This window comes from Empidonax traillii, unplaced genomic scaffold (genome assembly GCF_003031625.1).
Source record: "Empidonax traillii isolate 1590-97213 ecotype Southwest subspecies unplaced genomic scaffold, ASM303162v1 scaffold1476:size153177, whole genome shotgun sequence".
Lineage (NCBI taxonomy): Eukaryota > Metazoa > Chordata > Aves > Passeriformes > Tyrannidae > Empidonax > Empidonax traillii.
Window position 1 is genome coordinate 22,952 of NW_020956669.1, and position 13,518 is coordinate 36,469.

The following is a 13,518-nucleotide window of genomic DNA, read 5'->3' on the forward strand; positions in this document are numbered from 1 at the left end:
CAAGCACCACACAGACACCGGCTCTCTCCCTTCCCATGGAATGCAAGAGAGAACTGGAAGAGTAACAGTGAGAAAACTCGTGGGTTGAGACACAGTTTATTATGTAGTACACAGATGAGGTAGAGGTCGGTGTTGGGGCTTGAAGAGTAGGGGAAAACTGGTGAAGACTGGGAAACCATGAGCAGGAGAAGCCATGACACAAAGGGTGTCACTCTCGTTTTGATGAATGCACCCTCTTCTTGGGTTTGCTGCTTTGGGTTTCCCCTTTTTGCAGTGGCGTAGAGCATTTTGGATCAGCCTTCGGCAAACAGCCTTCCCCCATCACAGACACCGACGGGCTCTTCTGAGGTGACTTCAGGTTGGAAAGACTAGGAAGAAAAGGACTGGTATTAGCCAGACAAACATTACCAGCCAGCCAGCTGCTTGCCTGTCTCCTCACAGAGCACACAGTGTTGCATCCTCTCTGCACTCAAGCAGCGAGCAGCAGATGAAACAGAACTGCATTCCCTGCCCCGGAGGCAGCAGAGGGGGAAGGGCAGAAACACAACCAGTTATGGGCATGGGGACCAACTGCAGCACACGGGGTTCCATGTAGAGAAGGAGGCTGTGCTTGTCCCATAAGGAAGCATAGCTAGGGACTGGCTGGCCCCTTGACAGCCGTTCTGGATCTCCCATTCCAAATTTTGCAACCCTCCAGGAGCTAAACATTTCATACAATATCTGCTCCCATTGTCTCCACACAGATCCAGAGGCATCTCCACAGACATCTGGCCCAAGGCCAGATGATCATCTCTCTGTGCTCCTGTATACTGGATGTTCCTGCTGCCTCTCTGGGGTTGGCTGTCCCCGGGGCTGCATGCTCACCCACCCCAGTCAGAGGGACGGAAGGGAGGGTGTCAGAGGATGGGCCAGGCTCTGCTTGGTGCTGCCCATCAATAGGATAAGAGGCAATGGGCAGAACCTGATGCAAATCAAGTTCACCTGAACATGAGGAAGAAATTCTTTCCTGTGCAGGTGATAGGTTCAGAGAGGGTGTGGAGTCTCCCTCACTGGATATATTCCAGAACCTGCTGGACACAATCCTGTGCCATGTGTTCTGGGATGACCCTGCTTGAGCAGGGAGGTTGCACCAGATGGCCCACTGTGCAGGGTCCCTGCCAACCTGACCCATCCTGTGATACCCAGCAGGAGCATGGATTGGAAAGCACCTGGACATTTCTTACCTGCACAGTATTTGGGCCTTAAATTTCCCCACGCGCATCGGGCAGAATTTCACACGGAAAATCTGCTTCTGTCCAGCAGGGATGGTACCGCAGTGGGGCTTGATGGAGAACAGCGGTGGGTCATTGATGTCATCTGGAAGCAATTCCAGGGAGGAACTAATGCGCTTCAAAGGGCAGGGCAGCCGCTTTGAACAGCGCGGACTTGACTGGGGCTGAGTTGATGACTGGGGCTGAGTTGACTCGAGCGGCAATGCCCAGTGCACCTGTCTTGGGTGACTCTTGAACCACTCCTCCACAGCAGCAGAGGACAAGAAATAACCTGCAGGACGGAAGAGGACATGTTTCAAAGACAAAATTCTTTGTTCCCAACAACTCTGCCCCTTGCTGCAGCTGGACAGAAGAGAGCTGGGATGCACTTGGAGCTCCTCTGGCCAAGTCCTTTCAGCAGGAGACAGAGCGGCTGGGAGCAGGGTCTCCGCCTGCAGCACACACTCCTGTGCCAGGGCAGGAGGGTTGGCTTTAGACAGTGACTTTGCATTTGCCCTGGAGCGGGGAACTGCACATAGACAGTGGCTGCAGGGCAGCTCACTTGTTCCACCTTTGTTTTTCCCAGTCTCAGAGACTTCCCAAAGAGGTGCCCTGATGTCCCCCTTTCCAGTCCTGACCCAGCATGGGGCTCTCCCTGGAGCCTGGCTCAGCTCCTGCGCAGAGCACAAAGTGGCAGAGCAAGTGGCAGGGTCTTCTCCCCAGGCTCTCAGCTACCAACTGAAATGTCCCGGGCACACCTCCCAGAGCCAATGACTTACTCATCAGAGTGGTTGAGAATGGCTTCTTAGAACACTTTGATGGTTTTTCCTCCTCCAGAGTCACCTCCCAGGAGTATTCCAGGGCTACGTTCCCTGTATTGTACATCCAGAAACTGAAAAACAAGGAGGAGGAATAACAAGCAAGTACTAAAGTAACACTGTGGTGGGCTCCTAGTACCACCTCCTGCTGAGGAACACTGCCTTCCCCAGGCAACTCTGCCACGTTCTGAATTGCTGCCCTGGGTGGCCCAATCAAAGTATTTCAAAGAGTATCTGGAAGTTTAGGAGGAAAGGGCCAACATGGTGCCCAGCACTCACGTGCTTCTCTCTGTCTGGAAGAGCTCGGTCTTCTTGAATTCAATCTCGACCGTGTCCAGTTTGAACTTGGTGTAGTCAACCCGAGCGCTGAGCTCAACCTCGTGGCTGCTCTCTTCCAGGACGGTGTGAGATGGTTCCTGGAGTGCCCTGGCCACCTGCAGGTAGAGGAGGGAAGAATCACTGAGCAGAGCCCAGAAAGCCAGGCTGAGAAGAGCAATCTTTTGGCCTCCAAACTCAGCCACATAGAAAGGACATTCCGGTTTATTTCCCTGGCAAGATGACAAAATTGGGCTGTTCTACTACAGTATTGGTTTCTACCCACTGATCAAAGCAGTCACCACCACAGCTATTAATACACCTATGGGGATTATGGGCAGCTGTCAGTCCCTGTGCTTCAACGCTGTAGAGTCTCTGACCTTTTCCCTGGTCCCTTATAAATCCAGCAGGTCTCAGCATTAGGATTAAGTTCCCCTGCTGGAGCTCTGTGGGTGGAGAAGCCCAAGACTGACCAGTCCTAGAAAGAACTTCTTCCTTTTTGTCTTAGGAGAAAGTGCTCTCCAGATGTCAGGTGTGGGGTGGGAGCTGGCTATGGGCATTTTGAGATGTGAATGATCTCACTGGGAAAGTCTCCAACTGCTGAGGCCCTGATGGGGAAGTTTGGTTTACAGGACTCACTATGGTTCAGAAACTCAGCAAGAACCTTCACCAAGATAAATGCGTTTGGCAATAATGATAGAAAAAAACAAGAGTTTCTGGAGAGAAGGCTTCTCCAGAGTCCTGCATACTGTCACACAGTGCCTGGGCTGCTCCATAATGAGATATCCCCCACAATACAGAGGCCACAGCCAAAATCTCTGGTATCGGCGTAGGCAGAGCTCGGAGCTCACCGGTGCACGCAGAAGAGCACTTGGGCTGCTCTCCACTTCCAAACAAGAGGCAGAGTGCAGTGGGTTTAACTCCTTGTGGGTGACAAGGCACCAAATCAGATGAAGAGATTTTAACACTGTAAAATGGGATAAAGTCAAAGGAGACCTCCCATTCAACACGGGCTGCAACACTTGGCTTGTGGCACAAACTGGTACTTTGTGTGTGGATAAAGGTCCCTTGCCAAAAGGCTTCCCCCTCTGGTGTGAGCACACCCGCTCACTGTGCACCCACCACTCCCCTAAAATGCACTGCTGGTGAACCTCATGGCTGGAGCCAATGCCCAGGGGAAGCAGGAGCTGCTCTGCCAGCAGCGCTGGTGGTCTGCTGCTGTCGGCAGGTCCCTTGGCAAAAGCTCGGTTAGCTTTTGCCGTTGTGCTTCTTACCTTCTGCTTCACAGGCCAGCGGGCTCCTGGGCGTTTCTCGGGGGTATCCTCCCACTGGACCGTGCGCATTCCGTCGTCCCACTCGTAAACCTCCTCTGGTGGCAGCTGGTATTTGATCTTGGCCACCTTACACTTCACAGAGTGCCTTTTGAAGGTGACCGGGACATTGGATTTCAAGGTCACTCTGATATTCTTGGCATGGCCAGGCTGGAGGTGTCCCACCTAGGGAGAACCAGAGAGTCAAGACCAAGCTGGAATCACTGGCAAGGGCAGGACTGACAGCAAAAGGGACAACATGGACAACAAGGACTGACAGCAAAAAACGGTGAGCAGCTGTGCTGGGAATCCGCACCTCAGCGAGGATTTATGTGAGATTTGATAGAGCAAAGTATGAACAGAAGGTGCCACCTCCCAGAACACGGAGCCTTTCCTGCTGGGCTGACAGCCCTGCCCCAGCAAAGCCAGGGATCACATTTCCTGCATGGCACTGGAACGGGCTCTCCGTGGTATGTGGTGACTCCCTGCCAGCTCCCAGGAACACCGGGAAAGGGCTTGAGCAACCGGGAAAGGCAGAGCTGTGCCAGCTCACCTTGGGGGAGAACTGGAACGGGGCGCTTGCCAGCCACTCAAACCGCATCACCTCCTCCTTGCTGCGGTTGGTGACTGCAAAGGTCTTGTCGCAGCGCCTCCCGACTGCACAGTCCCCGAACTCAACATGATTCACTCTGACAGCTGTGAAGAAGGAGAGCAAGAGATCTCAGCATGCAGTGAGGTCCACCCGTCCCCCTCCCTTGCAGAGACATGCGTACATTTGACTCTTCCTTGCTCCAAGCCTCCCTCCCTCTGGGAGGCCCCCAAGCCTGGGGCTGTGCCTGTGCCCAGCAACAAGCAGCAGAGCACACACTGCTCTGTGTGCACGGCTGGCAAGCTCACAGGCCACCAACTCCAGTGGGTGACAGCCCAGCCCTGGCTGGAGAGAGGACACACGTGATCAGGCATTTTCCTCTTCCTCGCTCTACCTTGGCAGCCTCTCCTCTCTTACCCTCAATGATGTCATCCTCCAGATTGCCCTTAACACTGCTCTCCTCGCTGTCTTCTGCTACTCCAGTGACGTTATCAAGGATGAAGTCATCATCGTAGCCTTCCCCCACCAGCTCTATGTTGATTTCACTGTTGCCTGACAGTTCCACACGGATCTTCCCTTCCAGACGTTGGGCCAGGGTGGGTTTGAAAAACACGTCAAACTCTGCTGATTGCCCATGTTCCAGGAGCATGTAAGGTTTCTTGTGATGCTTCTTGGCTGCACAGCAATGGGAAGCAGAGTTAAGTGATACAGCTGCACAGAGGAAATATTTCCCTGGGGTATACGAGGAATAAGAGGTTGAAATCAGTTGCTTCTAAGAAGAGTTTCTCCCATCAGTTGTTCCAGACCCTCTTCCTATGTTCACAAGATGATGCCACCTTCACACATATCACCACTTAAGCGGCCTAACCTCAGGTTAACACCCAGCCCTCATTCCATCTGCTTCCAGCCAGCTCCTGCCATACGGAAGGCTGAGCCAAGGAGTGCTTTTGGCTTCCGCTGGCTGGCTTGTGTGCTCAAGGGCTGCCTCCGTTCAGGCTGACACCTTCCCACATGTGGCAAAGACCTCAGCCCATCCGTTGAGGTGGTGGTAGTCCCCCGCAACTCAACCCACTGTGTCTAGAAGAACAGAAGAACTTCCTACGACTTGCTGGGAGGAAACCCTGCAAGGAATCCACAAGAGAAGCTCGGGGGACAGAGAGACCAAGGAAAGAAACTAAGTCTAACATGGGGCTGCTGCTTAGACAAGCCAAGAGCAGGGCACACCTTTTCCCTCCGTGAACGGTCACACTGCATGGTTAATGGATTTACCTTTTCCGGTGGAGTCCTCCTCCACGTCTCCAATGTGGAAGGCCTGGAATGCAGACTGCCTGCCTTTCATGGAGAAAACTCTCCGTTCATCCATGAGTCGTACTGTAAACTGAGAAAAGAGAACACAGAGCACAATGACAGGGGTGTGAGTAGAGGATGGCACGTGGATTGAGCCTGCACTGCCGCTGGTCCAGCATGGGGAACCCAGACCACCTCCCCGCCTCGAACACAGCTCTCAGCACTAAGGTGAAGTCACACAGGGAAAAAAATGGGTTCAAAAGCATATGGATAGAACTGACATAGAGCCAAACAGGACAGACAACCATGAGCAGAGTGTAATTAAACCACAATTAGGTTTAATTAAAATAGAGTCAACTAGTATCAAACGCAATCTCATGGACCTGGGACATCACACACGGCCACATGAGAACAAAATGTGAGCTGGGAGACAGGGGGAAAAACATGCCTGTTGGGGTAACTCTGCTACAGATAAAAGAATGCAGGAGTTTGTAATATTGCTAAATTGACCACGTGTCCAAGATGGTGATTGTGACTTTGTGTAACCGTTCTTGTTCCCAAAACCCCTCACTGTACACCTTGGAATGCCTAAGAGATGACTGGGAACTCACCTATTGGCTGTTAACCCTTTCTTGTAATTGGTTGGTTTGTAACACCTCCTGAACTCCCAGCGGTCACTTTGTAATCCACCCAAAAGGTATTTAAGCTTTGACCACAACAATAAAGCCCTCTCTGCCTGTTTTCCCTGCTGCCTGGCTGTCGGCGCCGTGGCTCTCTCTCTGGGGGTCATGAGCAGCCGCGGGGTAAAGGCGGGGGCGGGAAGGGAGCATCTCCCCCAGGAGCTAGGGGCAGAAGGCCTCTCGCCCGGGGATCCCCGTCCTGTCCTTCAGCGTTCGCAAATGGCGCCCAACGTGGACTGGGTGAACCTGCCCCTTCCGTGAAGGGAAGACACCCCTCAGCGCAGAGGGAGTTTCGATTCTCTGCGTCCGGCAAACGCCTGGAATCTCAGCGTTTCCGTGTTCACAAACTCGGAGGTTTGTGGGACATCCGTCAAACCTAGCTTCACTTCGGAGAAGGTAGGGGAGCAGATTCCAGCATTTTCCCCTATCCCTCTTACCCTTCAACAATTCCATCAGCAAGTCATTTTAAAAGGACTGCCTAAAGAACTAAAAAAGGAGAGTTCCGTTCCAGCTAAAGAACTCAGATAATTGGCGAGGAAAGAGTTAAACTTGTTAAAACCAGCCACGCAGCTTTCCCTCCCGGGAATAACCCCGGGAAGCAACTTTGTTTCTTCAACCCCCGGGATCGTTCCTACCGGAGCAGTCGAGCCCATCCCGAGGCCGTCCCTGCAAAATCCCGCAGACAGCTGGGAAAACACTCCACCCTGTCCCCGGATCAAGAGAGAAGCAGCACAACCACGCACACCGAAAAAGCGCCCAAGCCCCCTCCCCTGCCGTGCCGCGCTCCGAGAGCCGACCTCCCCGGCCGGCCCCATGTGGCCGGAGAAACAGCACACCACGGGGCAAAAAGACTTTCTCCCGAGCCCAAAGCGAAACTGGCTGAAAGACAAATGAAACAGAAAAGCAACATCTTTTCCAAGCATCGGTAAATACCATCTGCTAAAAAAGTGACTCTAATGAACTTTTCTAACTGCAGTATGTGTTGATATATCCAGCAGTAAATGAAACAGAATGAAAATGGTTTTAAGTAAATGAAAGAATTTTGCAAATATAAACCTGGGTAACTAATATAAAATGCCTTTAGCAAAACAAAGACCTATCAGTGGGGTATAATGTGTAACTTTTAAGCATTGGAAAGTAATTAAAAACGGGGAAAATTAGGTAATACAGCCAGAAAAACCCATTTGCTTAGTTTAAAAAAAAAAAAAATTTTTTTTTTGTTTGTTGTTTGTGTCTTTTCATGTCTGCCAGGAGTTTTAGATCAATAAAGGTTTATCCAGCTTTATCCCACCACCTTTCTTCTGTTGTTTTCAACTGAAGAGGAAAGATTAGACAGAAAATCACATTTCTGGGGCCCTTCCTCCACAAGACAAGCACTTGTTCCCAGCCCAGAGCATTCCCTGAGCAGGTCCTTACCTTGGTGGGTACGACACCGTTGTTACGAAGGACCAGGGGGAGTTTCTGTGAATCCCCCAGCAGGAGCCTCCTGAAGCGCAGCACAGGGTTTCCTCTCTTACTCTGAAGGCTCGGGCACACCACTGTCACCTGAGGCACGTGCCCCTCTCCACTGATAGTGAAGGTCAGTTGTTGGGGTTTCGTCTTCACAGAGCTGCTGGAGAGGCACAGAAACCATTTCAGAATAAGACTTATAAATAATTTCCCTAATTTGAATCATGTTGTACAGCAGATAAATAATGAGGCACCAGATGAGACGTGGCAAACCCTCTGGCTGCAGTGATATAAGACATATGCAACTAGCAAAAGCACACCATGAAAACAGTATGAAAGCAAGAAGGGAAAACCAAATCAACACCACCATCAGTAAAGACTATTTCCAAGGATACTAAAAGAGGAATTGCTTGTTAGGGTAGAAAGCTGACCTCTCTGTTCCAGTTCAGCCACTAAAGGCTTGGGGAAGGGCAGGTACTTGGGGAAGGGCTCCAGTACACAAGTCCCACTAGGGAGAGGAACCGGGCTTCTCTTTGGTAAGAGGTCCAATCACTCCCGTGATATAAAAATAGCTAAATGAATGCCAGGGAACCACACAGGATCACCTCCTTTTACAGAAATAAGGAGGAAATCTTGACCTGCTGCCACAGCAACTGCTTCATCTAAGCCTTTGTCTTTGGAAAGTCCCAGTTCAGCTGTTGCAGTTCTCAGTAACTTCCAGCTGGCTACCTAAGGCCCTCTCTTCAGAGTCCCTCACACAGGCTGAAGCGTCCTCCTCATTTTTCTGCTCTGCTCTGCCTAACAGTTACTGCCTCCCAGATCATCTCATGCCAAATACTCTGCCTAAGGGCACTGAAAGCATTAGAGTTACCGAGGAGAGGCAGCTACTAGAACGGTCCACCCCAATACTTCCCAGGGTCAGTTACCTTTTGGGGATAACAAGGGAAGCTGTGAAAATGCCCTGGTACTCTTCCTTTTGTTCTGGAGTGAAGGTCACTGCAGCAAAGGCATGGGATAAGCCAGGAATGTTCATCTCGGCAGGATCCAACTTGAAGATGTTGCTGATGAGCTTGTGAGGCTTGGGGGGAACCCACAGCGCAGTGTTAGGAGGAAACACCTTTCAAGGTGACCCAGTATATTCATAGATGCCTCCCTGGGGACAGTCCCAGACAGCGTGTCTTGCTTCACGCTTCCCTGGGCAGGCTCCTCCCCGTCCCAGGGGATGCTGACCTTGCGCTACTGCCCAGGCATGCAAAAGCTTGCTTGGAGGGCTGGGCAGCCACCTCAGCACGTGTGGGAGGTTGGGACTGCATGGAAACCCCTGGAAATAACCTAGGACTGGCCTTCCAAGAGAAGGAAAAGCCAGGCAATGCTCTGCTTTGAGCTCTGGCCCCTCAGTTCGGAACAGCCCCTCTCTGAGTGTGCTTTCCAGAGACGTTCAGAAGGCAAGTGCCCCCCTGGCATTGCTGCTCTCCCCTGCAATTTGACCTGGACTAGTTCAGCTAGGCCAGAGAACGCAATAACTCTGGAGAAGAAGGCAGGCTCTCACATGGCCTTTAGAGAGCCTCTTGTTCTTACCTCTCCAGGCAGGGCTTTGATGGAGAGGACCACGTCACATGGGACACTGCTGCTGTTAGAGATCTTGAAGTGAGCCGTGGCCCCTTGCCCAACCAGAACTTTGGTGAAGATGAATTTGTTGTCCTCTCGGATGAACACACCGTTGCCTTGCACCGACTGTAATGTCTGGCGGAGATTGACATTGCTGTGGATCGGGTACTTCTCGAAGATGGATGAGACGTCTTCAACAAGTGCTGCAGACACACCAGAGGGAGGGCTGAGGTTGGAGAAGCCTCTTTGCTGAATTTACCTGGACCCAGCTGGCCTCTGAGACAGCTTGATAAGCCCTTTCTGCCCAGGTGACTGCAAAACCCAGCCTTGGATGAGAGAGCTCAGTCAGTGAGGATGGAGCTCAGTCAACCTCAGTCTTAAAGGGCATTGGTTTCCTTTTACGTTTCCACACATCCCTCCCAGCCTCTCCCCACTGGTGGACTTGAAAAGGACTGCAACCTCTGAGGATTTTAAGGTGGGACTTCAGGACCATGGGGCGTCTCTATCCAAGGAGCAAGTTTAGGTGCTGATCAGCAGCAGGACTGACCATGGGGAACCTGAGGACAGTAGGTACCTGGGAAGCAGGACTCGGCAGTCAGGGTAAAGGGAATGCCGAGGGGATTGTCCTTGGGGTCTCTGTTGCTGATGTCAATGCACAGCTGCTCCTCACATTTCCCCTCTGGTCCTGCGCTGCAATCCACTGTGATCTTCTGCTGGCCCCAAGGACCGATGGAGCCGGAGCAAGGGGACACCGTGAACATGCCTACAGTGAGCTGAGCCTGCAGAAAGAGTACCAGGACAGGCTGATGCCTAACAGCTGTACCCTGAACACCCCCAGCATGGAGTATGCCACGCCTTGGCCTCCAGCTGGGCCCAAGCACCCAGTCGCAGGGCAGGGAAGGACAACTCCTTGGCCCAAAGGCAGCCCCAGGATGAGATGAACAAGCCAGGAGGAGCTGCAAGTCTGTCCCAAGTGGCAGAGAGAAAGGGGTTTGAGTGTAAAGAATGAAGGTGGTAGCTGGGATCCTTCAACCTCCAGGGGTACCAGAGAGCAGAAATGACTGGGAGAAATGATGGGACAGAGAGAGGAGATTGGGAAGAAGAAAAAGCAAAGTTGTCAGTGCTCTAGGGATTGGGTGTTCAGATGGGGACAGTTTGCTCCTAGGGTGTTCACAGACCAATGCTGGCTAGCAGCCACCAAACATAGGACCTGCTCCCCTCTCTTGTCCCCACAGCTCCAGGTCGGAGCCAGAGCATGGGTCTGCCAGTGGAACTGTGCAGACACTGGACTCTCCATCCCGCAGACCACGTCCTCCCCCCAGCCTGGGCACAGCTGCATCCTCCCACATGCCCTGCAGCAGCACAAGTTGGGGAGGAGCGGGAGCCACCCACCTGCATCGAGCGCTTTCTTTGCCTGACCGAGGGGGCAGACTCCTCTTGCCGTGAACTGAGAGGAGAAAGCAGAGACATCTGTCACGCTGAGCTGCCCTGCCTTTGTCTGAGGCCAAAGCTGGCCTTCCTCCCCAGGGAGGAAAGCCTTCCTGCTCCTGATGGCCCCCGGAGAGCTTCCTGCAGCACCCATTGCTGCAGTTTATGGTCAGAGCAGCTGTATGACCAGCTTTGTCCCACACATGGGGATACTGAGGTATTTCTTTGCTCCCTCTTCCCAAGTCAGTGACCCAAATGGACGATAACCCAGGTCTGGCTGCCTGTCACACACCAGCTGTGTGGTGGTGCCTCCCCAGACAGAAAGCCTGGTGCAGGTCTTCTCTTACCTTTGCGGTGGAGGTGCTTGGTGGATGGAGAATTTGAAATTGAGGGCGCCTTTGTTCTCCAAAATTAAGACCTGGGTCTTCTTGGTTCCCCTCATCATGGCACCGAAGTCGATGGGTGAGGCAGGCTCGATGCTGTACTTGCTGTACACAGCTCTCGCCGACACTCTCAGTGGGATGGTGGCAACAGTCTGGTCTCCTTGACTCAATTTGGGATCAGTGACCTGCAACCAGAGGAGGGGCTGGTAAACACAGCAGAGAGGCCAGCCTCTCCCTCTGTCCCCTGACCCCACCCCAGGTCTCCATCAGCTCACCCTCCCTATTTAAAGCCTCCTCCAGAGCCAGATTTTCAGCCCTCTTATGAAGACTCCCAAATGGTTTCGCAAGTCTTTGTGTATGTAGGAGAGAGATGCCCCAGCTAAAGTCTTCTTTGCAAAAGACACCGAACACCTATCCTGCTTATGCTCCCAAGATGCACTGTGCTAACACAGCTGGGCCCAGGCAGCTCACCTGGCAGAGCAGGATGGGTTTGCTCTTGAGAAACACTTCAGCTGTAGGGTGGAAGAGAACCTCAACTTTCACAGGTGGCTTGGAGGCTTTCAGCAAACCCCTCTGCGGCCGGACAGTGAAGTGAGATTCCAAATTGCTCATCTTGGCATTTCCAGTTCTCAGCTTGAAACTGTGGAGAAAGGCAAAGAATGAAGACCTCTGAAGTTAAAAGCACAGTGCCACCAGCACAGCCAGGACTTTGCATAAGACCAGAAAAAAAAAAAAGAAAAGGCAACAGCATGGGAACAGGTTCCAGCCACGGACAGAGGGAGAACGCAGGCCTGGGAGCCTGAGGAAAAGCTCAGCACCAGGCTGCTGGACTCACCTGTACTCAGTGTCATATAAGCCTTGGTTCTTCAGACTCAGGACTTCCTTCTTATTATCCAGGACATTAATGGTTCCAAATTCCAAGCTACCATCTGGACCTGCAGAAAACATGCAGAGCGAGGTAAGAAGTGGTGAATATTTGTGAGCTGCTGCAGACCACACCCGGTCACAAGCTACGTAGCTGGAGTTCTTGGATGGCACAAGACCCTCTTCAGCAAGTGTCCCTTCTTGGAAGTGTTCTCTAGCTACTTTCTCTTCTTACTCCCAAGTATCTGCAGGGTAGAAGCCAAGGAGCTTGGTTTCCATTTCCTTGCTTCCAAGCACAAATCCAACTACTTTATGTTTTGTGCTGAGCCTTTGGGAATTGCCAGCTGCCTTTTCAGATGACTTGTTGTTTCAAAGCACCTAATCCAATCTGCACACAAAGCTGCACGTTTCAAAGTTCAGAAGGAAGGGACTCAAGGCTGTTGGTGCTCTGACAGTGCTTTACTTCACGGAGCTTGCAAGGAATGTGCTTTATGTATCTGTGCCACCCTTGCCTGCTATGCCATCCCCTCCCAAGGGCTTTGGTAGCCTACCTGCCAAGGTAGGAAAATGCACCCAGACTCTTTCGTCTGGGAGGCTTCCACTGACCTTCAGGCATGTTGATGCTCAGATTAACATCATAGACCTCCACAGAGACTTTGATAGTTTCAGCGTGAACAATCCCCAGGATGTTTTCTGTGTCTGAAACCTGAGGCAGCAAGAAACAAACACTGCTTAGACCATTCTTTTGGAAGACAACCTCTAAGTCCTTGTCTTTGCCAGCTGCTTCCCCCATGGCCTCCCTGGCTTGACAAGTGTTTGTGGCCTCCCAAGCTTTCCTAACCTGTTCATCTCACAGGCTGCCCCGGCAGGATTCTGCTACAGTAAGAAACCTTATCAGCCCAATTCTGCACAGCAGGGAATGGTGCTGCTAGAGCACCCTTGAGAGGCCCAGGGATGTAAACACAACCACAAGAAATGTGAGGTGTCCCAGAGCAGGTGGCACTGGCAATTAACGCCCTCCTCTTCAATCACCTCGCATCCTTACTGAAATGCAGCCTCTAAACCACAGAGAACAAAATCCCAGAAAGGGTACAGAGAGAATGCTGGTCCGTACAACCAAACAACAGCCTTCAACCGTGCACAGCAGCCAGGTGGCTGTGGCACAGGCTCCGGATGCAGAGCCTGGGCACCTGGCCAACCCAGCGCAGAGGCACAAGTTGGGGCCACAGCACCCTTGTGCCTGTCAGGTGCAGCTCTTCCTGACTCTATCCCTAAGAGCACACAGCTGCTTGTTCTGCCCTGCTCTGCCAGGAAGGCCCAAGTCCCTCTCACCTCTAGTCGGATCATCTTATTAATGATGCCAATCTTCTCGGCCTTGAAATTCAGCTTCACTTCAAAGTCCGTGTGGGGGCCAACGATGCCCCTGCCTTGTGACACAGAGAAGTCATCTCCGAGGTCATCCAGCCCACTGAGATGCCATGCCATGGGCAGTGGGCTGTCGTTTTTCAGGACCAGGGTCTGGGTGTCAGTCCTGCAG

The 13,518-nt window shown here is 52.2% G+C and overlaps 1 protein-coding gene across 1 annotated transcript in view; it reads right to left on the reverse strand.

Annotated features, from left to right (window-relative positions):
- Window positions 1-80: 80 nt before the first annotated feature.
- Window positions 81-13,518, reverse strand: part of LOC114070219 (hydrocephalus-inducing protein homolog) — a 68,729-nt gene continuing 55,291 nt past the window's right edge. The window contains exons 51-68 of the mRNA XM_027907469.1: window positions 13,314-13,512; window positions 12,588-12,687; window positions 11,953-12,052; window positions 11,589-11,757; window positions 11,082-11,302; window positions 10,699-10,753; window positions 9,881-10,085; window positions 9,277-9,509; window positions 8,625-8,776; window positions 7,666-7,858; window positions 5,552-5,660; window positions 4,700-4,957; window positions 4,247-4,389; window positions 3,658-3,879; window positions 2,348-2,502; window positions 2,030-2,142; window positions 1,224-1,542; window positions 81-368 (exon numbers count right to left, since the gene is read on the reverse strand). Coding sequence (XP_027763270.1) covers window positions 209-368; window positions 1,224-1,542; window positions 2,030-2,142; window positions 2,348-2,502; window positions 3,658-3,879; window positions 4,247-4,389; window positions 4,700-4,957; window positions 5,552-5,660; window positions 7,666-7,858; window positions 8,625-8,776; window positions 9,277-9,509; window positions 9,881-10,085; window positions 10,699-10,753; window positions 11,082-11,302; window positions 11,589-11,757; window positions 11,953-12,052; window positions 12,588-12,687; window positions 13,314-13,512 — 3,106 coding nt within the window. The 3' untranslated portion in view covers window positions 81-208. The remainder of the gene's footprint in view (window positions 369-1,223; window positions 1,543-2,029; window positions 2,143-2,347; window positions 2,503-3,657; window positions 3,880-4,246; window positions 4,390-4,699; window positions 4,958-5,551; window positions 5,661-7,665; window positions 7,859-8,624; window positions 8,777-9,276; window positions 9,510-9,880; window positions 10,086-10,698; window positions 10,754-11,081; window positions 11,303-11,588; window positions 11,758-11,952; window positions 12,053-12,587; window positions 12,688-13,313; window positions 13,513-13,518) is intronic.